The sequence below is a fragment of the Mus pahari genome, chromosome 23, assembly GCF_900095145.1.
Source record: "Mus pahari chromosome 23, PAHARI_EIJ_v1.1, whole genome shotgun sequence".
Taxonomy (NCBI): domain Eukaryota; kingdom Metazoa; phylum Chordata; class Mammalia; order Rodentia; family Muridae; genus Mus; species Mus pahari.
The window spans coordinates 20,316,686-20,343,261 of NC_034612.1; the positions used below are offsets into that span (position 1 = coordinate 20,316,686).

The 26,576-nt window shown below is 49.6% G+C and overlaps 1 protein-coding gene across 1 annotated transcript in view; it reads left to right on the forward strand.

The window, feature by feature from the left end:
• Gtf2ird1 (GTF2I repeat domain containing 1) overlaps positions 1–26,576 on the forward strand; it is a 98,882-nt gene that overhangs the window by 35,601 nt on the left and 36,705 nt on the right. Inside the window, exons 2-9 of the mRNA XM_021187183.2 lie at positions 2,182–2,310; positions 4,967–5,108; positions 8,702–8,857; positions 10,473–10,656; positions 14,840–15,144; positions 15,988–16,077; positions 17,799–17,882; positions 24,041–24,224. Coding sequence (XP_021042842.1) covers positions 2,188–2,310; positions 4,967–5,108; positions 8,702–8,857; positions 10,473–10,656; positions 14,840–15,144; positions 15,988–16,077; positions 17,799–17,882; positions 24,041–24,224 — 1,268 coding nt within the window. The 5' untranslated portion in view covers positions 2,182–2,187. The remainder of the gene's footprint in view (positions 1–2,181; positions 2,311–4,966; positions 5,109–8,701; positions 8,858–10,472; positions 10,657–14,839; positions 15,145–15,987; positions 16,078–17,798; positions 17,883–24,040; positions 24,225–26,576) is intronic.

Here is a 26,576-nt window from a genome sequence, read left to right on the forward strand (position 1 = left end):
AACTCACTCTGAAGACCAGGCTGGCCTCGAACTCAGAAATCCGCCTGCCTCTGCCTCCCGAGTGCTGGGATTAAAGGCGTGCGCCACCACGCCCAGCGATGCTCTCCATTCTGATGCAGTGATCTGGTGTTTCTTGCTGAGGTATACGGTACCTCATGGCCCTGGTGCTGTCTTGAGTTTCCCAGGTCACTGAAGCCAGGTTTGGAGAGTGTCTGGGATTCTGTACCTAGCCCGTTGCACACACACACACACACACACACACACACACACACACCAGACAATGAGTTGGGCCCTGGGGGTCAGCCGTGGTGGACAGAGGCAGTTTGGCCCTTGCACAGTGTACAGTCTGGGAGTCAGCTGTAGTGGCAGTAGACATCCTCAGCTTGGTGCCTTTTTTTAGGCTGTGGGCCTGGAGGCCCTGCCACCTGGCTGTGTGCTACCCCACCCAGTGAGTGTCTAGAATCCCTGCTGACAGGTGGCAGACAGGTGGCAAATAGGGTGTGGATGTACAACATTATGGTTGGGTGACACACCCAGCCAGGGGCCTCAGAGGGCCCTGGGGAACAAGCCCAGATAGTGTCCCGCCTTTGTTCCTTGCCTCCTTTTACTTAGGCCAGAGGGGCAGGTGCTCTCAGAGGCAGCTAGCAGGACCCCCTCACTCCCCTTTCTTGGGATAGCAGCCATCAGCAACCCTATCTTTGGATTTAAGCTTGAGCAAGCCAAAGAAGCCTTTAGAGGAGGAGCTGTGAGCAGTTTCAGTAAGTCGGTACAAAGTCCTTTCCTAGAGAATCCCTGGTTTGAGGAAGTAGCCTGTGGCTGTCTGCACCTGCTCCAAGTCCATGGCCCATATCCAGGAAGCAGACTTAGGCTTCAGCAGTGGCCTTGATCTGGGCGCTTGTGACCAAGCCCAGAGGCGTGTACAGAGCTGACGTGGGCAATGCCCAGCTAAGCCATGGGTGAGGCAGTCCGGTGCCTTTCCCAAAGGATTGGTTATGGGGATGTGGACATAGGCTGGTAATCTCAGTTCTTAACAGGCGGAAAGAGAAAGAGCTTGAGTTCAAGGAACCAGAGCTGGAAAATAAAGCCTTGTTCAGAACAGGTGGGCACTAGGCAGCCATGAACTGTGTGAGCAGGAGAGGGCTGTGACTGGCGTTTCGTTTGTAGAAAACAGCGGCACGTAGGACCTGTCATGGTATTGGGCTCACATTAGTGACGGATTGAATCCCTAGGTACTGTTCCTTGGAGCATGACCCTCAGCTATGCTGCTGGTGTGAAGATACGTGACCAAATGTCTGCCCCACGAAGGCACCGACAACCGTAGATTGAAGGAAAAATTCTATTGGAGACGAGCTTGGTGAATGAGTGAGTGGCTATTTACAGAAGCATGGATGTCTTAGTTGTTGTTAGAGTGCGGTGAGGAGAAACCATGGCCAAGACAACTTACAGGAAAACAAAACCCATTTAAGAGAGAGGTTTGCTTGCAGTATTAGAGGGTGAGTTAGTCCATGGTCATCATTGGCAGGAAGTAGACAGGTGTGGCACTAGGATAGTAGCCCAGAGCTTTATATCCTTATCTAGGGGTAGAAGGCAGAGCGACATCGTGCGTCAAAGCCCACCCCCGGTGACACACTTCCTGTAGTAAGCCACACCCACTCTGATAAGACCACACCCCCTAATCCTTCTCAAACAGGTCTCCAACTGGCGATACAGCATCCAAGCATATGAACCTGTGGGGGCTAGTCTCATTCAAACCACCGCAATGGGCGAGGGGTTACTTGTCATAATGTGGGTGACTCAAAAAGCCCACCTCATCATGGTTGATGTCACTCCTAAAATGTTGCATCTCTGGAACTCGAGTGGTGTTAAGTTGCTTTGTCCTTGAGTCTCAGGAACCTCCCTCTAGGAGGGAATGTTCAAATTCTCCGAGAATGTTTCATTCAAATAGGAGGAAGTAATTATAGGTCATTTGCTTAGATACCTGCAGGTTTCTGCAGTCGCTGCTGTCTCCTGGCCTGTGGAAGTTCAAATCTCTGCTGTACCTTTGAGGCCCTTGAATAATGGTCAGGAAGGCCAGCTGGCCTCTGTCCCACTTGTGAATTCCAAATGACCCTGGAAGCCAGCTCTGCCTACCCAGTTACACCATGTGTCCACTACCCACTGTGTCCTCTCTGTTTTCTCTAGGTGACCATGGCCTTGCTGGGGAAGCACTGTGACATCCCCACCAACGGCTGTGGGTCTGAGCGCTGGAACTCCACCTTTGCTCGCAAGGACGAACTCATCAACAGTCTGGTGTCCGCCTTAGACTCCATGGTGAGTGGCTGGCCAGGTGGGAAAAGAGCCCAAGGGCAAGGTGGGAGAATTGAGAGGTTATGCCCATCAAAATCTCTTATTGCTGGGGACTGGAGAGATAGCTCAAGTGGTAAAGTGCTTGCCTTGCAATCATGAGGACCTGAGTTCAATCCCCCCAGAATCCAGATTAAAAAAGTCAGGTCTGGCAGCCCACACTTGTAATCCCAGTATAACGGAGGCCTGGCTAGCAAGTTCAAGCTTCCACACACATGCACACTTGTGTAGAGACACCAGGATATGCATGAACATACATACATACATACATACATACATACATGTATATACCTGGAATCACACAATCGGGAGGTTGCAATAGGGAAATCTTGAGTTCGAGACCAGCCTGGACTACAAAGTGAAACCCTAAAAGGACTAGCTTAGACTCACTGATAAAGAAAGTGTTTAGCATGAAGTACACTCTGGGTTCGGACCCCTGGCACCACTCTTGCATACACCTGAGGGAAAACAGGAGTAGATCTGTCTGGTGTATATCAGGTATATAGTATATTAGGGTGATAAAGTGGAAACTCAGAGGAGGTCACACAGCGTGGTCAGATACAGAGTCCCTGGTCTCCTAAGCACAGAGAGCCTCCTTTCTAGGTAGTTCTGAACAACGTGTATCCTGAACCTCACCAGCCTGCCGGGCATCGGTGGTGGCGTGACTGTCATGTGCCCCGATGGACCGCACCACCAGCGATATTTTGCACCCTCAGCATTTTGTTTTGGGTCAGTCTCTCACACCGTAGGCCGTCCTGAAACTCATGGCGTCCTCCCTAGTCACTCCTCTTTGCTTAAGGCAAGTTCTGTGTTGTGTGACCCTGGGACGAGTTCTTCTTAAAATGCTAGTTGGCACAAAGACCAGCTTTTATTTTAGGTTATTTTATTTTTTTGGTTTTTCGAGACAATGTTTCTCTGTGTAGCTCTGATTGACCTGGAACTCCCTCTGTAGACCAGGCTGGCCTCAAATTCAAGAGCTCCGTCTGCCTCTGACGCCCAGGAGTTGGGATTAAAGGTGTGTCACATGACACATGGCTCAAGACTTCATTCATTCATTCATTCATTCACTCACTTATTCATTTAAATTTTATATGTACTAGTGTTTTGCCTACATGTATGTCTGTGAGGGTGTTGAATCGCCTGGAACTGGTGTTTCAGACAGTTGTGAGCCACCATGTGGGTAATGAACCTGGATCTTACCATTGAGCTATCTCAACAGCCCAAGACCAGCATTTATTATAGTGCCAACTGTGTGCTACTGGGTTTACAGACAGGATTTTGCTTTCGAGAGATTTATATACCGTAGTCCTGGTTATAACCAGGTAAGCCAGCTTGGTGTAGCCACCGAAAAGTCTGCGTGTGTGGTGGGGTGGGAGGTAGGGGTGGGGTTGTATGCATGCAAGTAGAGGTCACAACTCCACTTCACAATCTTCGCATGCCATTCCCCTTGTTTGAGACCTTACTCTATCGTTCAGGCTGATCTGGAACTCACTGTGTAGTCCAGGCTGACCATGAACTCATGACAATCCTCCTACCTCAGGCCCCGTGAATGTTGAGATTACAGATGTGAGCCAGCTAAGCCTAGTACCCACAGGGAATCTCCAAGTACTAACCAGACCCACCCTTGCTTAGCTTCTGAGACAAGATGAAGCCAGGCACATCCGGGATGGGCTGACTGTAGATCACCTGGTTGTGGTTTCGTGACAGGATCTCAGGACCTCACACTGGTTTGAACTCATCAAGTAGATTGACTGGCCAGAAAGCCCCAGGGAGTCTCCTCTGTCAACCTCATTAGTGTTGGGACTGCAAGTGTGTGCCACCATACCTGGCTGGTACACACACGTTAGATGTGCTTGCACCTGTGTGTGTGTGTGTGCGTGTGTATGTGTTATGTGTGTTTGCATCTTTGGCAGCACACAGCAAGAACCATCTAGATCCGAGGCTCTCTATGCTCTGAAGCCCAGTGACTACTTGATCATACTGTGTGTGGAGGCCAGCATCTTCCTCCGTCACTGTCTTCCATACTGAGGCAGATGTTGCCCTTGAACCCAGCCTTTGCCAACTGGACTAGCCTTGAGCCAGCTTGCTCCCAGGATCTCCTGCATACACCTCTCAGCTGATGGGACACAAAGGAGCGCTGCCCCAGCTACCCAGCATTTATACAGGCGCTGGAGATCCAAACTCCGGTCATTACACTTTGCTGTAAAAGCTTTGCCTGCCCACAGCTCCCAACCTCACGCCCAGCGCTTTCACATGAGTGCTGGGAATCGAACTCAGGTCTTTGTGCTTGGAAGGCAAGCAGTTTATCCACTGAGCCATCTTGACAGCGCTGCTGCTAGAGATACTTTTCCTGTATTGAAATTCTACTGCCACCATCTTGAGGAACAGGCTGCATGGTGCATTTTTACAGTTTGTGGAAGGTGGTCACTATCCTGTGTCCCAGAGTGGTCTAGAAGACGCATCTCATCAATAGCCTTGTCTCTGTAGCTAGGGCTGGCCTCAGATGCCTAATCCTCCTGTCTCAGCCTCCCACGTGCTGGATTACAGGCACATACTGCTATGCTGGGTTCTAGGCTGGTCCAGGCTGGTCTTGACTTAGCTCACACACCCACCTCTCCCACAGTGCTCGGCGCTCTCCAAGCTGAACACGGAGGTGGCCTGCGTGGCGGTACACAATGAGAGCGTCTTCGTGATGGGCACCGAGAAGGGAAGGGTGTTCCTGAACACTCGGAAGGAGCTGCAGTCAGACTTCCTCAGGTTCTGCCGTGAGTATCCTATGTTCTCCGTGACCAGGACCCTGCTCTGTCTAAAGGACAAGGGTCCTGGCCCATCCCTGTGCCCCCTGCTTTGTCCAGCCTAAAGACACAAGGTTGTTCCAAATGGAACCAGCAGCTCCTGTCACTAAGCCTTATAACTACCCACATCTATGTGCCCATTTTTAGAGGGAAACACTGAGGCCCAGTGCAATAACCCAATTCTACAATTCTACTCTACTTTTCAAAGGTACTGAAGATAGAACCTGGGTCCTTATGCCTATGTAGCAGTGCACTGGTATTGAACTACACCCTCAGCTATTGGTCTACTTATTTTTGATTATTGTTCTTTTTTTGTTTGTTTCATTCTGCTTATATAGGCAGGTGCATGCTGTGGCATGAATATAGACATCAGGACACTCGCTACAGTCAGTTTTCTTTTCCACCACTAGGAATTGAACTCAGGTCTTCAGACTTGGCAGCAAGCTTCTTTACCTGCAGAGCCATCTCGCTGACCCCTTGTTGTTTTAAGTCAGGTTCTTCTGTAGCCCAGGCTGGCCTTGAACGCCTGGTCTTCTTGGCTCCACTTTCCCAGGAGCGGAGAGCACTCACCACCCTTTCTGCTGCATAGGATGCTGGGGTGGAACTAGGGACTTCATGCACACTAGGCAAGCATTCTGCCAAACCAGCCACCTTCCCAGCCTCAGTTCTACCTTTTGACTGAGTGTATCTGAGGATAGGGACCAGCCACAGTTGTTTTATCAAGTGTGAGTGTATTGCACTTGCCTTGTGAGGTGACATGCTGCTGTTTGTTTTGGCCAGGAAATGCTCAGTACACATGGGCTGTAGGTATGAACAGCTCTGAGTCAGGGTGGCTCCAGACGTAGAGTGCCTGCCTAGAATCAATCGCCCAGCAGTATTGTGGCCCAGCAGTCCAGTGCTTTACTTAGCATTCCCAAGGCTCCAGGTTTCATCCCCAAAACTGAACGGCACTTCATGCTGGGGCTGTTGGCGTGATACCTCATTACCTTTTCCAGAGGGTCACGAAAATGTCACCCATGGTATGCAGAGTGAGAAACTGAGTCACTGAGACTCATCCCAGCATTGAAAGTACGTGCACATGTCAGGGTTCTCAAGAGGAACAGAATTTATAGGGAAAAAATGTATTGAATATGTATGTCTGCAATATAAATTATATATATGTGTGTGTGTGTGTGTGTGTGTGTGTGTAATAATTTTTTTTAGGTTTATTAGAGTGGCTTACAGGTTGTGATCCAGCTAGTTCAATAATGGCTATCCACCCACAGAAGGGCCAAGAATCCAGTAGTTGTTCATTTCGTGAGGCCGAATGTCTCTGCTGGTCTTCTAGTATACACTGGAATCTGGAAGAAGTAGGCTCTAATACCAGTGAAGGAGTGGGCTTGCTAGCAAGACTTGGAGCAAGCAGGCAAAGAGCCAGCTAGATTTCTTCTTCCGTGTCCTTTATATTGGCTGCCAGCTGAGGGTGTGGTACAGATTAAAGGGTGGATCTGCCCACCTCAAAAGATCTGGATTAAAGGTTTATCTTTCCACCTCAAAGATTAGAAGTTGTGAGTCTTTCCACTTCAAATGATTTAATTAAGAAAAAAATCCCCCAGGCTGGAGAGAGGATGGCTCAGAGGTTAAGAGCAATGCCTGCTCTTCCGTAGATCCTGAGTTCAATTCCCAGCAACCACATGGTGGCTCACAACCATCTGTAATAGGATCTGATCTCCTCTTCTGGTGTCTGAAGACAGCCACATTGTACTCACATACATAAAATAAATAAATATATCTTAGAAAGAAAGAAAGGAAGGAAAGAGAGAGAGAGAGAGAGAGAGAGAGAGAGAGAGAGAGAGAGAGAGAGAAGGAAAGGATAAACTTGTGCAGAGGTTTGCCCTGTCATTTGGGTTTTAGTTAATTCCAGATTTACTCAGTTTGACAACTGTCTTAGGGTTTCTGTTGCTGTGTGAAGACACACCATGACCAAGGCAATTCTTATACAAGAAAACATTTAATTTGGGCTGGCTCACAGGTTCAGAGGTTTAGTCCATTAGCATCGTGGCACGCAGACATGGTGCTGAAGAGGTAACTGCGAGCTCTAAATCTGGATCCACAGGCAGCAGGAAGAGAGAGAGTCTGGGTTTGACATGAGCTTTTGAAACCTCAAAGTCCACCCCCAGTGACACAGTGACACACTTCCTCCCACAAGGCCACACCTCGTAATCATTTCAAATAGCGCCATTGCCTAGTGACCAAGCATTCAAATATAAGAGCCTGTGGGTTCATTCTTATTCAGACCACGGTAACAAACAATAGCAGCCACCACGGTATGCATCGTTCAAGGTCAGGACTCCAGCTCTCAGATCCTTGCTTCTTCAAAGTCGAGATAGATCTGGGGGTGGGGTGGGGGAGGATGCCAGGGGTCCCCATGGACACCCAGACACGAGCTGTTGATGGTTTTGTTGGTAGTTTTCGTGGCTTCCTTCGTTCTAGGATTAGCCATATCAGACTAATCCCGCACTGCATGTACAGTTAGCAGGTTTATAGGTGGATCATATATGTAGGTGCTTCCCAGACTGTAGTCTCTAAGGGTGGGCTCAGGTAGTGGGATGTGGCAGAGTCCTGTAGCCTCCCATTCTAAACCTTCCTAGGGACAGTGTGTCTTATTTTCCACAGCCAGAAAGTCGCTATTTATAACATCCAGAATTGAGATATTTTATTTCAAGCTTGGAAGGTTTCCAAGGAGAGCTAGCTCCAAGCTGGAAGGGGCCATAGGGTCCCCTCATCCTGCTCATCCTCCGTTTATCCCGCTATGATGTAGCTTCAAGTACGCCTTTAATCCCAGTACTTGGGAAATAGAGGCAGACGGGTCTCTGTGAGTTCAAGGCCAGCCCCAGCCTACATAGAGAGACCCTGTTTCAAAAAAAAACCAAAAAAACCCCCAATATTTCATAAAGATATGTGCTAACGTCTCTCCCAACTGGAGGAGCAAACCCTGGGAAACTGGGGGTGTGGGTAGGGTTTATTTGTTTGATGATTCCTGGTTGCAGTCTTAGTTTCAGAGTTCAGGCAACTAGTCACACCACATCCACAGTCAAGAGCAGGGAGGCTGTTTGCCCTCCTCTAGGCTTCCTCTGCATCATATAGCTTGGAATCCCACTTCCTAGAGAATGGTGCCACCCACGATGGGCTGGGTGGGTTAACCATCAAGACAATTCTCCACTTATATGCCTGTGACCATATTGACGTAGATCAGTGGTTCTCAACCTTCCTAAAGCTGAGCCCCTTTAATGTAGTTCCACATGCTGTAGGCACCCCCCCCACACACACACCATAAAATTACTTTGCTGTCATTGTTGTGAATCATAAATATCTGTGTTTTCTGATGGTCTTAGGGCAACCCCTGTGAACCCATTCACCCATCCTCAAAGGGAGGGAAGGGTCGAGACCCACTGGTTGAGAAGCAGTGATCTCGCTAGTTCATTGGAGACTGTCCTTTTGAGATTGTTGACAGTTAAAGATAACTAATTTGGATGTGCACCTGCTTGACATCAGCCTACGGTCCATGTGCTCTTGTCGCCCAGGGGGACCCCTGTGGAACGATCCAGAAGCAGGACACCCTAAAAAGGTGCAGCGCTGTGAAGGCGGTGGCCGGAACATCCCGCGGTCCTCTCTGGAGCAGTGCTCGGATGTGTACCTGCTGCAGAAGATGGTAGAGGAAGTGTTTGATGTTCTTTATAGTAAGATCCTTCCTCATTCCATTCCGGAAACGGGTGGGTGGGAGTCCAGCCTACCCACACCTGCCTTGTCTACTTCAGCCTCACCCAGCTCTGCCCACCCACCCTTATCCGAACCCTATCCCTCAGCCCAGCCACGCAAACCTGACCCACCTCATCTGCCCCACTACACTCTGATTAGCTCCACCCACCTCACCTCAACCAAACTCCACCCTGTTTTGCCCCACCAACCTCAACCTAATCTCATTCTACTCTGTTTAGCCCCACCCACTTTAGCTCCGCCTGGCCCCACCCACCTCAGCCCCGCCTTTATTCTACCCAGTTCAATCCAACTCCACTCCATCCTGCCTATCCCTGCCCACTGGTGTCAGACCCAGACCCTTTTCCTTGCCCGGTCCCTCCATATCCGGGTCTGCCCAGCTTTGCCCCGTGAGAGCATCCTAAACCCTCTTAGCATAGCCACACCCATCTTGAGCCAGCCTCATCCAGCCATACTTCCATCTTAGCCCCGCCTGTTCTGCTGGTCTCAGTCCAGCCAGAACTGACTTAGCTCCTCCTACCCCAGCTCTGCCCTGCCCACTTCTGCTCACTGTGGGTACACCCATTTCAGCCTAGGCGGAATCCCTGCCAAATCCAATTTAGCCACACCTAGCGCCAGCCAAATCAGCCTATTCCTGTCTGGCCATGCCCTACCCAGGTCAACCTTGGGCCTCGCCCACCTCAGCACAACGCTGCCCAGCACCACCACATCAGCACAGCCCTATCCATACCCAGTGTAGCCCCACCCACCTGCCCAGCTGTCTGCCACTGTGCCTTACCCAGCCACACCTCACAGGGCTCAGCCCCATCTACCCACCCCTCTCACCCCACCCCTCCCCACCCTCTCATCTGTGTCCCACCTCCCTCATCTGTGTCCCATCCCCCTCAGCTCTGCTCACCCACTTTAGCCCAACCCGCCTCGACCCAGCCGTATTTCTAATCCAGCTCCACTTACTCTGCCCATCCCAGTCCAACCCTGCTCCATCTAGCCCTGCCTAACCTACCCTCTTTAGCCCAGCCCTGCCCAGTCCACTCTCCTTCAGCTATGCCCTGCCGCACTCAGCCTACCCAAACCCAGCTTACCCCTGCCTAGCGGTGTCCTGCCCAGGTCTGCCCTGCCTTTCCCTCACCCAACCCCAAGCCTAGCCTTGCTCACTTCTGCCCAGCTCCTGCACTGTGGGTTCCCCCATCCCCGAGCCAAACAAGAACCCCAAGACATGGCTTTCCCCACTCCAACCCTTTTCCAGCCCCCGACTCCTCGGCATGTGTGTCCCTATCCAGTCACCTGTCTTGGACAGCCACATCTTACCATCTCCCCACCCGTATTCTGCCTCCTGGTTATTCTGGAGCCATAGTTACATTCGTAAAAGATAAGCCTGAGGTTAAAAATTGAGCCATCCATCACCTGTTAAGTTTTGTCTACCAGCCAGCCCGGCACATGGGCCTTCCTGTCGTCTCCCTCCAGCCCTCAGATGTCCACAGTGGGGCTGTGTCGTTCATTCTATAGCGTGTGCCTGGCTCCCGATGTACCTAGCCAAGACCCGGCCAGCACAGACCCTCTCTGTTCCCTCTCTGACAGGTGAGGCTATGGGCAGGGCCACTGTGGTACCTTTGCCCTATGAGAGGCTGCTCAGGGAGCCGGGGCTACTGGCCGTGCAGGGGCTGCCCGAGGGCCTGGCCTTCCGGAGACCAGCCGAGTATGACCCCAAGGCGCTCATGGCCATATTGGAGCACAGTCACCGAATTCGGTTTAAGCTCAGGAGGTAAGTAAGCCCTGTCCAGGTTTCATTTCCTTTTACTGTGTTAAAAACAAACAAACAAACAAACAAACAAAAAACCTTGACAAAAGCCCATGAAGGGAGAAAAAGTTTATTTGGCTTACAAATCCTAGGTTATAATCCATCACTGTAGGAAGGTCAAGTCGACAGGAATCTGAAGCAGCTATTCACATTACCTCCACACTCACGAGCCAAAAGGGATGAATTCAGGCATACATGCCAGCCCTCAGCTTGCTTTCTCTATTCTTAGACAATTCAGAATCCCCTGCCTAGGGAATCATGCCACCCGCAGTGGGCTGCTGGTGTCCCCATCTTAGTATATCCAGGGCAGTCTTCCCACAGACATAGCCACAGGCTAACCTAGTCTAAACCTCTCTTTAAGACTCTTCCCTCGTGATTTTAGAGAATGTCAAGTTGACAATTAAAACATGTGGGGTGTGGTGGTGCGTGCTCTTCTGAGCTCTTCTGAGGGAGAGGCAGGTGGATCTCTAAGTTTGAGGCTACCCTGGCAGATTCCAGGCCAGCAGTGTCACATAGTGAGACTGACTCTCAAAAACAAAAGGCAAACAAACCTAAGTGTCTCACTACGTAGCCAGCCAGAGGGCAGAATGTTAGAGACACCCTGGGGGGACCCTTTTGGGAAAGCTTTGGGTCTAATGGAGGAAGCAAGGGTACAGCCCAGTCATGCAGTGTGATCTGAGTCAGGGGCTGACTGAAATTTTCCCGAGGGATCAATGTGTCAGTGCCCCGAAGAATTCTGGCTTAGGGGTGAGTCACTCGTAGGGTTTGTAGGGTCAGAGACACATGATGATGACGTGTAGCAGAGTTGATACTGTCATGCGGGATTGCATGTCCATAATCGCAGCACTTTTGGGAAGTAGAGGTCAGAGGATCAGGAGTTCAAGGTCGTCTGCTATTGCATAGTTAGAGTTTCATTGCTGTGAAGAGACACCATGACCAAGGCAACTCAGCAACTCTTTTCAAGGACATTTAACTGGGGCTGGCTAACAGATTCAGAGGTTCAGTTCATTATCATCATGGCAGGAAGCACGGCAGCATCCAGGCAATCACAGTGCTGCAGAAGGAACTGAGGGTTCTACATATTGATTCAAAGGCATTGAGAAGGAGACTCCACCGCCCTGGGCAGAACTTGAACAATAGAACACCTCAGAGTCCACCTACATAAGGACACACTCCCTCCAACAAGGCCGTACCTTCTTCTAGTGCCATTTTCCATACGCCACCACATTCCACTGCCTGGCCCTAGAGGCTTGTTCAAACATGCAAGTCCATGGGGGCTATACCAAGCCATAGCATGGTATAAAAGACATTTAGTTCAACTTCAAAAGTTCCTATAGTCGACCACAATCTCAACAGTGTTTAGCAGTTCAAAGTCTCTTCTGAGATGCGTGCAATCCCCTATAAAAATCCTCTGTAATCCCCTATAAAAATCCAAATCAAAAAGCTGATCACATACTTCCAACATCACAAGATGTACATTACCAATCCAGAATGTCATAGTGAGGAAATAATGGACCAAAGCAAGTCAGGAAATTAGCTGGGCAAAGTCCAAACTCTGCACCTCCATGTCTGATGTCAAAGCGCTCTTCAGATCTCTAACTCCTTTCATCCTTTGTTAACTGCAACACACTGCTTTTGCTGAGGCTGGTTCGATTGCCCATTAGCAGCTTGGCTCGGCAACTGTCCCACGGTTCTGGCATCTCTAACATCTTGAGGTATCCAAAGCAACTTCAGCTTTACAGCGTCTTGTTCCAGTGTCTGGGATGCACACATGATCTTCTGGGCTCCCCCAAAGGGCGGGTGTTGCTTCTCCAGCTCTGCCCTCTATAGCACTGTGGGCTCTGGTTGACTCCACTCCCGTTGTTGTTGCTATTCTTGGTGATTATCTTTTGGTACTGGGATTCCCAATATGTGTGTGTGTGGGGGGGGGGGGGTCTTTCATTGCAAATAGGCTTCATCAATATCCTCTCCTAAGTTCTTTTCCTGGTGCCAACAAGTCTCATCTAATTTGTATGACCCCTTCCGTCCTGGGCCATCAATTGCAACTGAAGCTACAGCTTTACCAGTGGCCTTTCCTGGCCTCCCACAGTGCCAAGCCTCAGCTGCTCTTCATGACCCCTTCATGCCTTCCAAACCAGTACTATCTGGGTGACTCTTACCCATTCCCAAGTCCAGCGGCAGCACGAGGCACAACCTCGGCTGTCTCTGGAACACAGTTTCTTTATGCTTCCCAGAAGATTTCATCTCAGTGATGCTGGCTTCTTCTTAATCATCACTAATTTTTTAACTCCAGCTCACCAGCATCAATTGTCCCAGTAGTTCCTTCCATTCTTAACTCTAAAACCAGAGCCACATGGCCAAAGCTGCTGAGTTCTGCTGCTTGCTAGGGCTGGAACCTGCCTCTCCTACCTTGTTCTAGTACATTATCACTAGCTTTCTGCTTTCCAGTTCCTTAACTGCCTAAGCTTGGCTGTCCTGGGACTTACTCTGTAGACTGACCTTGAACTCATAGCTCTGCATGACTGTCTCAGTGCTGGGATTAAAGGCATGTTCACGGCCTGGACCTAAGCTTTTCTTTACCTTTTCACAAGATCTTTATAAGTTCTGGATTATTGTTCATTCCAAATATAGTCAGTCACATTGGCAACTGAGAATAGCAATCACAATCCATCCTTTGTCAATTTGAGACATAATCATACCTCTGAATGAAAACAATAACCAGATCATCACAACACCTAACATGATATAGCTATCCCTTGCTCAACTGCAAAGGCATAAATAAGCTTAGCTGGGTGGGATCTTGCCCTGAAGTTACCAGTTCCTTAATTCCATTTAATATCCGTGAGTGAACACAGGATTTATCTACATTCCACTTCCTGGTGCCCCTTTAATCTTTAAACCATACATTTTGTGTTTTTCCTTTCTAACCTTGCTATGCCTAATGAAAAAAAGAAAAATGTTCCTCATAAGAGTGAACCACATGACGAAGTGTAAACTAGGCATTTTAGAGATTTCCTTTGTCAATGCAATTAATCTGAACTCTCTTCACCTTAGCCTCAGGCAGACTGTTCAGACAGGGCAGCTACATTCTTTATCAAATCATCACAAGGAAAGTCTCTAGGCCACGCACTAAAATTCTCCTCTTTTGAAACCTCTTGGGCCAGGCCCACACTGTTCAAATCACCCTCTGCACCACTGCCTTCCGTGTTTCTACTAAGAAGGCCCGTTAAGCCCCACGTAAAGCAGTCCACTGCTTTCCAAATCCAAAGTTCCCAAATCCACGTTCCTCCAAACAAAAGCATGGTCAGGCCTGTCACAGCAACACCCTAGTCCCTGCTACCAGCTTCTGTCGTAATTGGGGCTGGCTTACAGTTTCGGAGGTTCAGTCCATTATCATCATGATGGGAAGCCTGGCAGCATCCAGGTAGACATGGTGTTGCAGAAAGAACTGAGTGTCCTACATCCCAGTCCAGAGGCAGCCAGAAGGAAATCTCTTCTGTACTCGCGCTTGTGCACTAAGAGAACTCAAAGCCTCTCTACACACTGACACATTTCTTCCAACAAGGCCACACCCATTTCAACAAGGCCACACCTCCTAGTAATGCACTTCCCATGGGCCAAACATATTCAAACCACCACCGTGAATTTGAGGCTACCTTGCTTATTAAATGAGAGCCTGTCTCAAAAACATGGATTAATTGTAAATATCTTGAGTTGAGAGAGCCAAATGGTCTGGATGTGAGCTTGGGCCATGAATAAGATTCCTAAGAGGCAGATGGAAGGTGAGGTTAAGGCTGGGCCAAGGTGGAGACCATGGGACCAGCATAGCCAGGGACTTCATCTTCCCCGGCAGTGCATGAGCAGGAGGGACAGATGGGATGGGAAGGAGCCAGGTGGAGGATGGGATTGGTGGCTTGGAGCACTGAGGCAGGCTTGGTGCAGGCCTGGGTCTTCCCGTGGTTAGTACTTGGTATCGGGTACATTGTACCCACAAAGTGGAGCCTGGCTTCCATCCTACCCCATCAGAATACCTGTAGTAGCCCAGGTCTGTTATATTCTATAGAGTGTTACTTGATCTGTGATGGGAGACATTTACAGGCAAGAGTAGATATTTAAAGAAGTCCCCCATCTCTTCTCTTTCACCCAGGCCTCCTGATGACGGTGGTCAGGACACAAAGGTGGAGATGAATGGTATCTCTCTGCTACCCAAGGGGTCCCGAGACTGTGGTCTGCATGGCCAGGCCTCCAAGGTCGCTCCCCAAGACCTGACCCCCACCGCCACCCCATCCTCCATGGCCAACTTCCTGTACAGCACTTCGATGCCCAACCACACCATCCGGGAACTCAAGCAGGAGGTGCCAACCTGCCCGTTGACCCCCAGCGACCTGGGCATGGGCTGGCCTGTGCCTGAGCCCCATGTCCCCAGCACCCAAGATTTCTCTGATTGCTGTGGTAATGCTGTAGTGGGGACCTACATGTCTCTCTGGGTGGTTACCTCTAAGGAGGAGGTATTTCTGGGCGAGGGTGGGGTTTGGCCAGTTGCATTCTGTGGAGACCCAGTTAAACTTGGGCCTCCGGCAGACCTTGCTTGGGATCAAGAGGCCTCTAGAGAGGCCCCATGAGGAGGCTATAAATAAACTAATTAGGGATGATGAGGTGGTTCAGCAGGCAGAGGAATTTGCCAACCAGCTTGACAACCTGAGTTCAATCTCTGAGGCCCATATGGTAGAAGAAAATCAAACCCCACAAATTGTCCTCTGACCTCCACACATGCACCAGGTGTGCATTCCTAGGAGTGCACGGAACAGCTGGGTCTGAAGTAGACGTGGGCTCTATCCTGGCTGTGTGTGAGACAGGACAAGTCTCTCACTGAGCCTCAGTTTCTTCATTTGTAAAATGGGGATTCTTATGTGAGCCCTTATCGAAGATACTTGGGATCAAGATTCCTCAACTGGACATTTCAGATTTGGGTGTTGGGGGGCTATGGCGCAGTTGATTGAGTTCTTACTTAGCTAAAGCCATTTGTCTCCAAACCCGATGACCTCAGTTCAATTCTTGGGACCCATATACAGAAGGAGAGGGACTGCCTCCACAAGCTGTCCTCTGATCTTTATAAGTAGGTGAATAAATGGAATTAAAGGCATGAGATTCTAATGTCACCGTGCCCACCTCTGGATACCCAGTTCCTGCACAGAGAGCAGCTAAGGGACCGGAGCCTCCTGATCATGGGGCTCAGTTTCTCTCGCATACATGGGGCCCCTCCAAAATGTACGCCTCTCTTTCCCCCTTGTTTAGGACAGACGCCTGCAGGGCCTGCTGGGCCTCTCATCCAGAATGTCCATGCTTCCAAGCGCATCCTCTTCTCCATCGTCCATGACAAGTCAGGTAGGCTGGTGCCCTGGCGAGGACCCTGTCAGAGTGGTTTTCTGCCGTTAAAAAGGGGTCCCTCAGACACTCCTGAAAGAAGGGAGGAACAGTTTTTTTGCTCAATGAGTGACAGCCATGGGCATCACAAATATCTCCAAACAGCAGCTTAAAATAAGTGTTTGTAGCCCAATATAAATATATTGTATACACACACATATAAACAATCTGGGATCTCAGCATATGGATGGTACCACCCACAGTTGGCGTGGGTCTCCTCACTTCTTTGCACCTCTATGTAGAAATTTCCTCACAAACACATCTAGAAGTTGGTTTTCCTGGTAGTTCTGTCAGGGTAACAAGAAGCAGGTCTGATGATCAGAGCAGATGAGGAAGTCGGTTTTTGTGTAGTATCTCTCATAAACTCATAGGCATGGTGTCAGCCGGGCTGAAACCGGAGAGGGGTGTGTAAGGTCACTCTGGCAGCACCTGGGCTAGCCTCTATATCGGGTCAGCTGACCAGGCTCACAAGATGGCAGCTGGTGCTCTCAAAGATAGCGATCCACCACCGAGGAAGGAGGAAGTCTGTGTTTTCGTGACCTCTCTTCAGAAGTTACTGCCACAGCCGCTCCATTTTATCCATGAGAAATCCAGAAGTTTCAGCCAGTCCTCAGAGGGGGAAGAACTAGATTCCTCCCTGTGAGAGAGGGAAAAAAAAAAAAGCTAGGTGTAGGCCTTAGCTCAGCATCCAGGAAGCAGAGGCAGGAGGATTTCTGTGAGTTCTAGGCCAGTCTGCGCTACATAGTAACAGGGCAGCCAGACCTACACAGTGAGACTCTTGTCTGAAAGAAATAAAGAAAGAAAGAAAGAAAGAAAGAAAGAAAGAAAGAAAGAAAGAAAGAAAGAAAGAAAGAAAGAAAAAGGAAAGGAAAGGAAAGGAAAGGGAAAAGGAAAGGAAAGGAAAGGAAAGAAAAGAAAAGAAAAGAAAAGAAAAGAAAAGAAAAGAAAAGAAAAGAAAAGAAAAGAAAAGAAAAGAAAAGAAAAGAAAAAGAGGGGAACATGTACGGAGCTGAGGCAGGCAGCTCTTGTTTGAGGCCAACCTGGACTGTACAGTAAGGCCCGACACAAAAGAAAGGAAAGGAAAAATGTGGGGGTGGGGGGTGGGAATGTGGTTGAACAGTCACATATTGTTTAAGAGTCCCCCAGTGTGGGGCTGTGAATGGGTCTCACCACCAGAGTCCCTGCCCGGAATTTCTCAATGAGGGGCTGGAAGCTTGGCTCAACAGTAAGCCACTTATCTAGCACGTACAGGGTCCTTAGCTTCTTCCACTTGCACCTGCCTAATTTGCTAGACATGGTGACACAGACCTGTCATCCCAGCACTCAGGAGGCTGAGGCAGGAGGATTACAAGTTCCAGTCTGGCCTCATCTACTACATAGTAAGCCCCTCCTTTCTCAAGATGTGTAGCATTCCCAGACTTTTGTCTGCCTGAGGTAGGGTGGTCTGGGGAGGGATAGGTCAGCTACACAGCTTTTTGGGAGATGCAGAAGTGGAAACAGGGGCCAGTGAGGGAGCACCCCAAATCTCACAGGGGCTGAGGTGACTGTGAGTGGGAGGCCTGGGTGCTTTAGAGTGGCACCCTAGGCTCTTGGAGGGAGAGTGGCAGGAACTCAGGACTCTTGACAGGAGGCAGCCCCCATTTTAGGGAGCAGTCCTCACTGGGCCTTCTGTGTTTTGATAGAGAAGTGGGATCCCTTCATCAAGGAAATGGAGGACATCAATACCCTGCGGGAGTGCGTGCAGATTCTGTTTAACAGCAGATACGGTGAGTGGGCGGCACGGCCCACCGGGTGAGCATCTCATTATGTGCGGCAGTCGCTTGTGTTCCCCAACACAACAGCATGAGCCATATGCCGGCGCCCGCGCAGCGTCAGTGTGCATGGCATCCGGCGTGGGCTCTCCCCTGTCTGGGGAGGGGGTGGTTGTGTCAATATTTCCTTCGCAGATTCTTGGTGGAGGCGGAACGATGGCAGATCCCCAGACCTTGAGTCACCTATGGGGAGATGGGCAGGGGTACACATTGCTCTCTGTTGGCTTAGAGTGTTCCTGCAACCCTGTGATATTCTCTGATGTTCTGGTGTGTGTGTGTGTGTGTGTGTGTGTGTGTGTGTGTGTGTGTGTGTGTGCAGGCGTATATGTGCATGTGTGTCAAGGCCAGAGGAGACCCGCAGGCATCATTTTTTAAGCATCATCTACCTTTTGTGTGTGTGTTGTTGCTGAGACAGAGTCTCCTGAAGCTTAGACCAGCGTTGACATTGCTGACGTTCAACCTGTGATCCCCCTGCCTCTACCTGAGTGCTGGGATCCTAGGTGTGCACCACCACGTCCAGTTTTAGATGGAGCTGGAGATAGAATACAGGGATACATTAAAAGTTCTTCACCAGTGAGGCAGCCCTGTCCCCCCCCCCCAAAAAAAAAAATAGTTGGGACTGGAGAGATGGCTAAGCTGTTAAGAGCATTGGCTGCACTTCTGGAGGTCTTGGGTTCAATTCCCAGTAACTACTTGTGGCTCACAATCTTCCATAATAGAATCTGACTCCCTCTTCTGTATATGACAGATCGCTCATATACATACATACATACATACATACATACATACGTGTGTATATATGTATATATGTGTATATATATATATATATATTAGATATATTAGATATATTTGTGTGTGCATGCTTGTTTGTGTGCGTGTGTTTGTGTGTATGTGCTTAGTGTGTGTGTGCTTGTGTATATGTGTGTACCATAGTGTAAGAGTAGAGGTCGGAAGGTAGCTTAGCTTATAGGAGTCAGCTCTCTCCTTCCACTGTGTAAGTCCCAGCTACCAAGCATGGACTGACAAGGCTTGGCACCTTTAGCCCTGAACAACTGTCTTACATTCCTGGTGCTGTGATAAACACCATGACCAAGAGCAGCTTGGGGAGGAAAGGGTTTATTTTTATTTCAGCTTACACTTCTCTGTCACCCTCCATCACTGAAGGAAGGCAGGGCAGGAACTGAAGCAGACGCCATGGAGGCACACTGTTTTGCTCTCATGGCTCGTCCATCTTGCTTTCCTATAGCACCCAGAACTGCCAACCCCAGGTGACACTGCCTGTCATGAGGTGGGCCCTCCCACATCAATCGTCAGTGGGGACATTTTCTAATTGAGGTTCTCTCTTCCCAAATCATTTCAGCTTGATAAAACTAGCCAATGCAGCCATCTTCCTGGAAGACTCCTGTAAAAGTAACTTCTACTCACCTAATGTCATTGTCATCTCAGAGGCTTATTGCCGCCTGTCTGCTGACCTAGCCTACATCCCGGAAGTTTCTAGTCTCGATACAATCTTATTTAGGCCTAGAATGGCTTCAGCCTCTGTGACTTACTGCTGAATAATAATTTTTAGTTCATTCTGATCTCTGGCTGCCTGATTTAATTCAGCTATTCTTGCTCAAAACTCCTCTCTAACCTGGCTGATGCCAACTGACTTCTGACTGAATTGCTCTGTCTGGCCTCATGCTGCCTTTGACGCCGCAATATGTTCTAATCTTTTGGGTCCTTTTCATTCTTTGGCGCATCTGTCTTCACCTGTGTCTAGCTTGTTCTCTCCCTGCAGCCTGTCTCTGTGAAACTGTCCTGTTAAAACTGCCCTCTCTCCTTCTGTACTGTTCTCTTAAGTCACCTCTCTTTCCTCTGGGCGTATCCTATTCTGTCAAATCTTTCTCTGATTCATCACTTTGTCTGTCACTCAATTAGATAACACTTTTAAACATGGCTGCTTCCTTCTACAAACTAACTTTACGTTCATTGTTTGGGATTAAAGGTGTGTGCTAAGGTTGAGCCTCAGCTTTTTCAGTAAACAACACAGTCTCAGGATTCACAGTGTGATCAAATAAATATCCTGCAATAGTCCCCACTTCTTTGTCCTGATCCTTTGAGACAGGGTCTCTTACTGGCTTGGAACTCACTAAGTAGTTTAGTAAGGCTGGCCAATGGGCCTGGGGCTCCATCTGTCTCCCTGTTGTCAGTCAGTGTTGGGGTTACAAGTGCAAGTTACCTCTCCTGGCTTTGTTTTGTTGAGACAGGTTTTCTCTGTGTAGCCCTGGCTGTCCTGGAGCTCACTTTGTAGACCAGGCTGCTGAACTCAAGAGATCCTCCTGCCTCTGCCTCTCAAGTGCTGGGATTAAAGTCATGTGCCACCACCACTGCAGGCCTCTCCTGGCTTTTTTGCACTGATTGTTGACATCAAAATTGGATCTGTATGTTTGTAAGACACTGAATTCAAAGTGCAAGGCATTTTACCAACTGAGCTAAAACTTTGTGTGTGTGTGTGTGTGTGTTTGCATGTGTGTGTGTGTGTGTGTGTGTCCATCACATGTGTGTGCATGGCAGAGGACAGCTTTCAGGATTTGAGTCTCTCTAGCCATCATTTGGGTACCAGCTATTGAACTCGGGTTGTCGGGCCTGTTGCTGAATGCACCTGCTCCTGCAGAGCCATCAAGAGTCCCTGTCTTCTTTGTGGTGTCGCTGTCGTTTGGGCGTGTGAACGTTTTGCACTTGTTTTGTGTGTGTCTGTGTGTAAGCTGGACTGTGAGGACAGACTTCAGTTCATTCTTTCCTTGTCCCATGTTTGTACCTGGGACCTATCCAGGTTCGGTTTGCAGTGACGCACCTTTTCCCACCAAACCATCTCTCCCGTCTTCTGGATTTTTGGAGGTGTGCTCCTACTCCCTAACCAAGGCTAGCCTCGAACTCTCTATTAGGTCAAACCACCTCTGCACATCAAATACTGGATTATATACATGACTAATTTACCTACCTTTCTTCCTTCCTTCCCTTTTCTTTCTTTCAATATGTCTTACTTACTTATTTATTTAGAGACAAGGTCTCGTTTTCCCTGGCTTTAAACTCCCAGAATAGCCAAGGATGACTTTGAGCCTCTGATTGTCTGCCTCCACTTCCTGAGCCGTCCATGACAGGTTTGCACCACCATACCCACTTTTATTCAGTGCTCTATAGTCCAGGCTGGCTTTGAATTCTTAGCCATCCTCTTGCCTCCATCTCCCCGGTGCTAGGATTCCCAGGTATTCACTACTGTCTGGGCTTCCTGCTTTGATTGATTGATTGATTGATTGATTGATTGATTGATTTTTCATTTTTCGAGACAGGGTTTCTCTGTGTAGCCCTGGCTGTCCTGGAACTCACTTTGTAGACCAGGCTGGCCTCGGACTCAGAAATCCGCCTGCCTCTGCCTCCACTCAGTAAATCTTGAGACACAAAGTGATAGGTATGAGGTTCTTTGTCCTGGAGGATAGATGACCTTGTGACCAAGGGCTATAGCAACCAATGCCTAAAGGACACAGGTATGCAGATGCTTACAGCAGTGGGCCTTTACATGCAGATGCATATAGCAGTGGGCACTTACATGCAGGTGCATACAGCAGTGGGCACTTACATGTGGACACATGATGGGGTCCCTGAGGTGTCCGAGAGGGAAGCAAACCTGTAGAGAAGTGAGAATGAGAACCCAGTGCAGACTGACTTTGTCAGCCTGGAGTAGATTTCAGGGATTCTAACGCCAGGCAGTTCGTTGTCAGCGTATGTAAAACATACTACAATAAGGGGAAAGGTTTCCAGGCAGCAACCATGCCCGTCAGTCCGATTGAGGCATAATAAAGCTTAAGGTGTGACTACATGGAAACTCTTTTACAAAGGGCATGTGACCCTGAGGGTGGGTTCTACAGCCAAGAGGCCTAGAATCTAGTTAGTGTGGTCTCTGACAGCGTAGAGGTCAGCGGGCCATAAAGTCCATGTGACATCTCCCCTCAGGAAGGGTAATGGTCTAGGGCGGGAAGAGTCTAGGATAATTATTCTGGGGGATTTGGTCTGCCTCTATAGACAAAGGTTACCCGGTCACGAACAAAATCCACTCTGCCTTCTGGGCAGGAAACCAGGCATTTTATCTCCTCCTCTGAGAAGAGGCCCCTATGTGTTTCCCTATGTCCTCAACAAATAGATAGGTACAGCCGTGTGTGCACATATGCAAGTGCATGTGGCTGTGGGCATTTATGTGCAAGATCATATGGTTGTGGGCCCTTGTGTGCAAGTGCATGCAACTGTGAGAACTTGGATATGGCTGCCTATAGCAGTTGGCATGAGAGTCCAGGAGTCCACAATACTTTCTGAGGATGCAAAGATAGCTTCGAAGAGGCTAAGGTCTCAGGCTGGAGAGTCAGGTGCCTTCCTGAGATGATGCCCATGCTAGGTGGGCTGGGTGGCCTGGGCCTCCTGCATAGGATCCGGGGTGGCCTATTTGGCTGTCTGTCCAGGAGTCTCCTGATGTAACCAGGTGAACCTCCTGGGCTGTAAGGAAGTGGCGTGGAGAGGCTCTGGGTGTGTGCAAGACAAGGAGACCTGGGTCAGAGCTGACATCGGCTGGGCTTCAGCTCCAGCCCCTGGTGCTGTCTTTCTGGCTACCATATATGCTTGGGATAGGCCAGTGACAGGGTGGGGTGCATATGGTGGACAGAGAAAGACAGACACCAGGCATTGGTGGTGCACGCTTGGAATCTCACCATTTCTAGAGGCTGAGGATGAAGATGTCCAGGCTGCCAGGGCTGTAAAAGAAGATGCTGTCAGGAAAGCTAAAAGTGGTAGGGACATGGCTCTCTTGGTGGAGTGCTTGCTTAGCATGCACCATACAAACCAGGCATGGTGGTGCATGCCTATGATCCCAGCTCTTGGGAGAATCCTGAGTTCAAAGAACCCCCCCCCCCCCCCACACACACACACACACACAGCCATATCAGAACAAAACGTTTCTTAAGGCTGTCCCTGCATGGCCAGGAGTGCTCATGAACTCCACAGAACTCATGCCCAAACCCTGAAGGCAGGGAGGGTGGCTCCCCAGACAGGAGGTGTGTGGGGGGGGAGAGAAATGACTTGACAGCTGCTGAGATTTCCAGGGTTTAATGTGACAACGAGCTAAGTGTGACTTCACAGTGTAGAGCTGGCTGTCAACGCTGCCAATAGACAGACCTGGGACATGTCACAAGAAAAACAATGAGCTGTTCCTGAAGCAGCCTGGATGCTTGTGCCCAGCCCTGACTTGGCCAGTGAGTGACTGAAGGGCAGCTCTGGGCTACAACACCCAGCCCTGAGGAGACCAGAAAAAGCCGCAAGCAAGGACTAGCGTGCCCAAAGCAAGCAAGCAGTTTTCAGAGCTTGGCGTGATGGTGTGCCTGGTCTGTAAGCCCAACACTTTAAGGCTGAGCCAGGAGGATTACTGTGAATTTGAAGCCGGTCTGGGGAATAGAACAGGACCCTGTCTCAATGAGGAACGGGAAGGGCAGCAAGATGGCTCAATTGGTAAAGGTGCTTGCGGCTAAGCCTCGTGCTCTGGAACCCACATGGTGGAAGGAGAGAACCACTCCTGCAACTTGTCCTCTGACCTCCACACTCAGGCTGTGGCCCTTAGCCTAGACTCCAAATAAATAAATAGTAAACCTTCTAAAGTGTTTGAAAAAGGATGCTGGGCCAGGCTGTGGTGGCACATACCTTTAAACCCAGCACTCAGAAGGCAGCTGGACCTCTAAGTTTGAGGCTAGCCTTGTATATAGAGTGACTTCCAGGCTAGCTAGGGCTACCCAGAGAAAAAGTGTGTGTGTGTGTGTGTGTGTGTGTGTGTGTGTGTGTGTGTGTGTGTGTGTTGCTGGGGGACACTGTTCTTTAATGCCTGCATTAGGGGAACAAGACAAATCTCTGAGTTAGAGGCTAACCTGGTCTACATAGCGAGTTCTGAGTCAGCCAGGGCTACATAGTGAGACTTTGTCTAAAAAAGTTGAAAGAAGCACACACAGCCAACAGTGTTACTCGGACTGTGGCCAGCACACCGTACGTATCCAGTGGTGACTTGTCCCTTGCATTCACCCTTGTTCTTACCCTTCCAGCGGAAGCCCTGGGCCTGGACCACATGGTTCCTGTGCCCTATAGGAAGATTGCCTGTGACCCTGAGGCTGTGGAAATTGTGGGTATTCCAGACAAGATCCCCTTCAAGCGACCCTGTACTTACGGAGTGCCGAAGCTAAAGAGGATTCTGGAGGAGCGACACAGCATTCACTTCATTATCAAGAGGTGGGAATTGGCTCTGTTCTATGAAAGAAGGGCTTCCTAGAATCCCTGAGTGAGGTGCAGGGGGAGTGGCTCAGTGGTAGAGCACCTGCCTAGAGTCCCCCAGTGAAGGGCTGGGGGCGTGGCTCAGTGGTAGAGCCCCTGCCTCACATACATGAAGGACTGGATTTTTCATCCGCAGAACCACAAAAGCAAAAAAGAGGTGCAGATGATTCTAGAACTCAGGGCTGCTTGGGGACCCTAAGTCGGTGAAGTGTGCCTTCCTGCCTGGGCACCCTATGAGGGCATTTGGCCTTTTTCCCCTGCGGAAAATGATATGAAATCCCTCCTAGTCAGACTGTACCTCTCCCCAACTCCTTACTTCCTAAAGAATGGTCGCCTTGTTAATTCTGCAGCCACTGGGTCAGTGGGTGGGGCTGAGAGGAGAAGCCAAGCCCCCGACAGGAAGCTAGGTCCCGCCGCCTGCATTACTCTCTGACTGCTTCAGGCCTTGTGGTATCCAGATGTGTGTGTGAGCTCCCAGAGCTCGGGGAATAGCAGGGAACCCTTGGTCTCTCAGGAAGAACAGGAAGCCACGCTCATGCCCTGAGCTTAATCTACACACCCAACTTAGTCTACCCTTACTGGCTTTTTTTGTTTTTTGTATTGTTTGTTTGTTTTTTGTTTGTTTCATTTTATTTTAATTTACTTGTTTGTTTGTTTTGAACACAAGGTTTCGCTGTCTAGTTCTTGAGGAAATCGGGCAGGAACGCAGCAGAAACCATGGAGGAATGTTGCTCACTAACTCACTCTCTGCCTCAGCCCTTGCTAGTGCAAGGCTTTCTTACACAGCCCAGGACCACGCCCAGTGAGGGCACCGCCCACAGTGGGCTGAGCATCCGTTTAAACAATTCCTCACAGACAGGTCCACAGGCCAGTGTCCTGTGGGCAGCTCGCTCCCCAGAGGGCCCCACTTTATTGTTAAGCTTGTGGTGGTGGCAGCACACCCCCTTTGATCCCAGCACTGGGGAGGTAGGTGCAGGTGGATCTTTGAGTTCAAGACCAGCCAGAGCAACACAGAGGCACCCTGCCTTGAAAAAACCAGAGAGAGAGAGAGAGAGAGAGAGAGAGAGAGAGAGAGAGAGAGAGAGAGAGAGAGAGAGAGAGAGAGAGAGAGAGAGAGAGAGAGAGAGAGAGAGAGAGAGAGAGAGAAGCGTGGTGGCGCACGCCTTTAATCCCAGCACTTGGGAGGCAGAGGCAGGCAGATTTCTGAGTTCGAGGCCAGCCTGGTCTACAAAGTGAGTTCCAGGACAGCCAGGGCTCAGCTTTAGAGGTTTTGGACCTTAAGGCATCCCTGTGCCTCTTCCCCTGTAGTTAGTTCATCAGTGATCTGACCTTTTCACAGGGTTCAAGGTCTCTGTGGATCTCATGAGGTAGAAGCCTTCATGGATAAACAAGCACATCACTACAAGGGCCTTGCTTCTAGATGTCTCCAGGACACCCGAGTGTCTGCCCTTGCTTGGGACCTCTACCTTCTGAGGCTGCCCCTGAGGGAGCCCTCAGGTCAGCTTCTGTGACTATGACCTGTCCGGTGGCTCCTGGTTGCTTTTTGCTGAGCCTGGCCCTTAGAGACTGGGGTATAACAGGGGCTTAATGAGCAGGTATGGGCTGGTGGTGTGGTTCAGTGGTCAGAGCACCTGCCTGGCATCCACAAAGCCCTGGATTTCATCCCCAGCACTGCAGAATCCGGGCGTAGTGTTTATAGGCCTGTAATTCCAGCACGTAAGAGGGGGGAATCAGAAATCCAAGGTCATCCTTGGCTACAAAGGAGGTTCAAGGTCAGCCTGGGCTCCATGAATCCCTGCCTTACCAAAAGCAAAACAGAACAACAGAAAACCTGTACAGGTCTTTCATGGCTGGAGTAGTCGCAGGACAGGAGCTTGAGTTGTCCCAATGCGGCAAAATAGCGTTGCGAGCTGGTCCCTTGTTGGCATAATGAGCAGATAGGTCATGGGCCATGCCATCCCTGGCTAAGCAGAAACTTTGACATTCTGAGATCTCAGAGTCCCTCTGTAGTACTTATACTTCCTTGTTGCTATGACAGAACCCTGGACAAAAGCTGCTTAGGGAGGAAAGGCTTATTCGGGCTCACAGTTTGTAGGTGCAGTCCACCGTGGCGGGAAGGTGGGCAGGGGGAGTGTGGGGTGGCAGTCACTCACCGTGCATTCCCAGCCAGGAAGCATAGGAAGCATAGGGCTGAACACTGACCCGCAGCCGTCTGTCTGTCTTTTTTTTTTTTTTTTTTTTTTTTTTGGTTTTTCGAGACAGGGTTTCTCTGTGTAGCCCTGGCTGTCCTGGAACTCACTTTGTAGACCA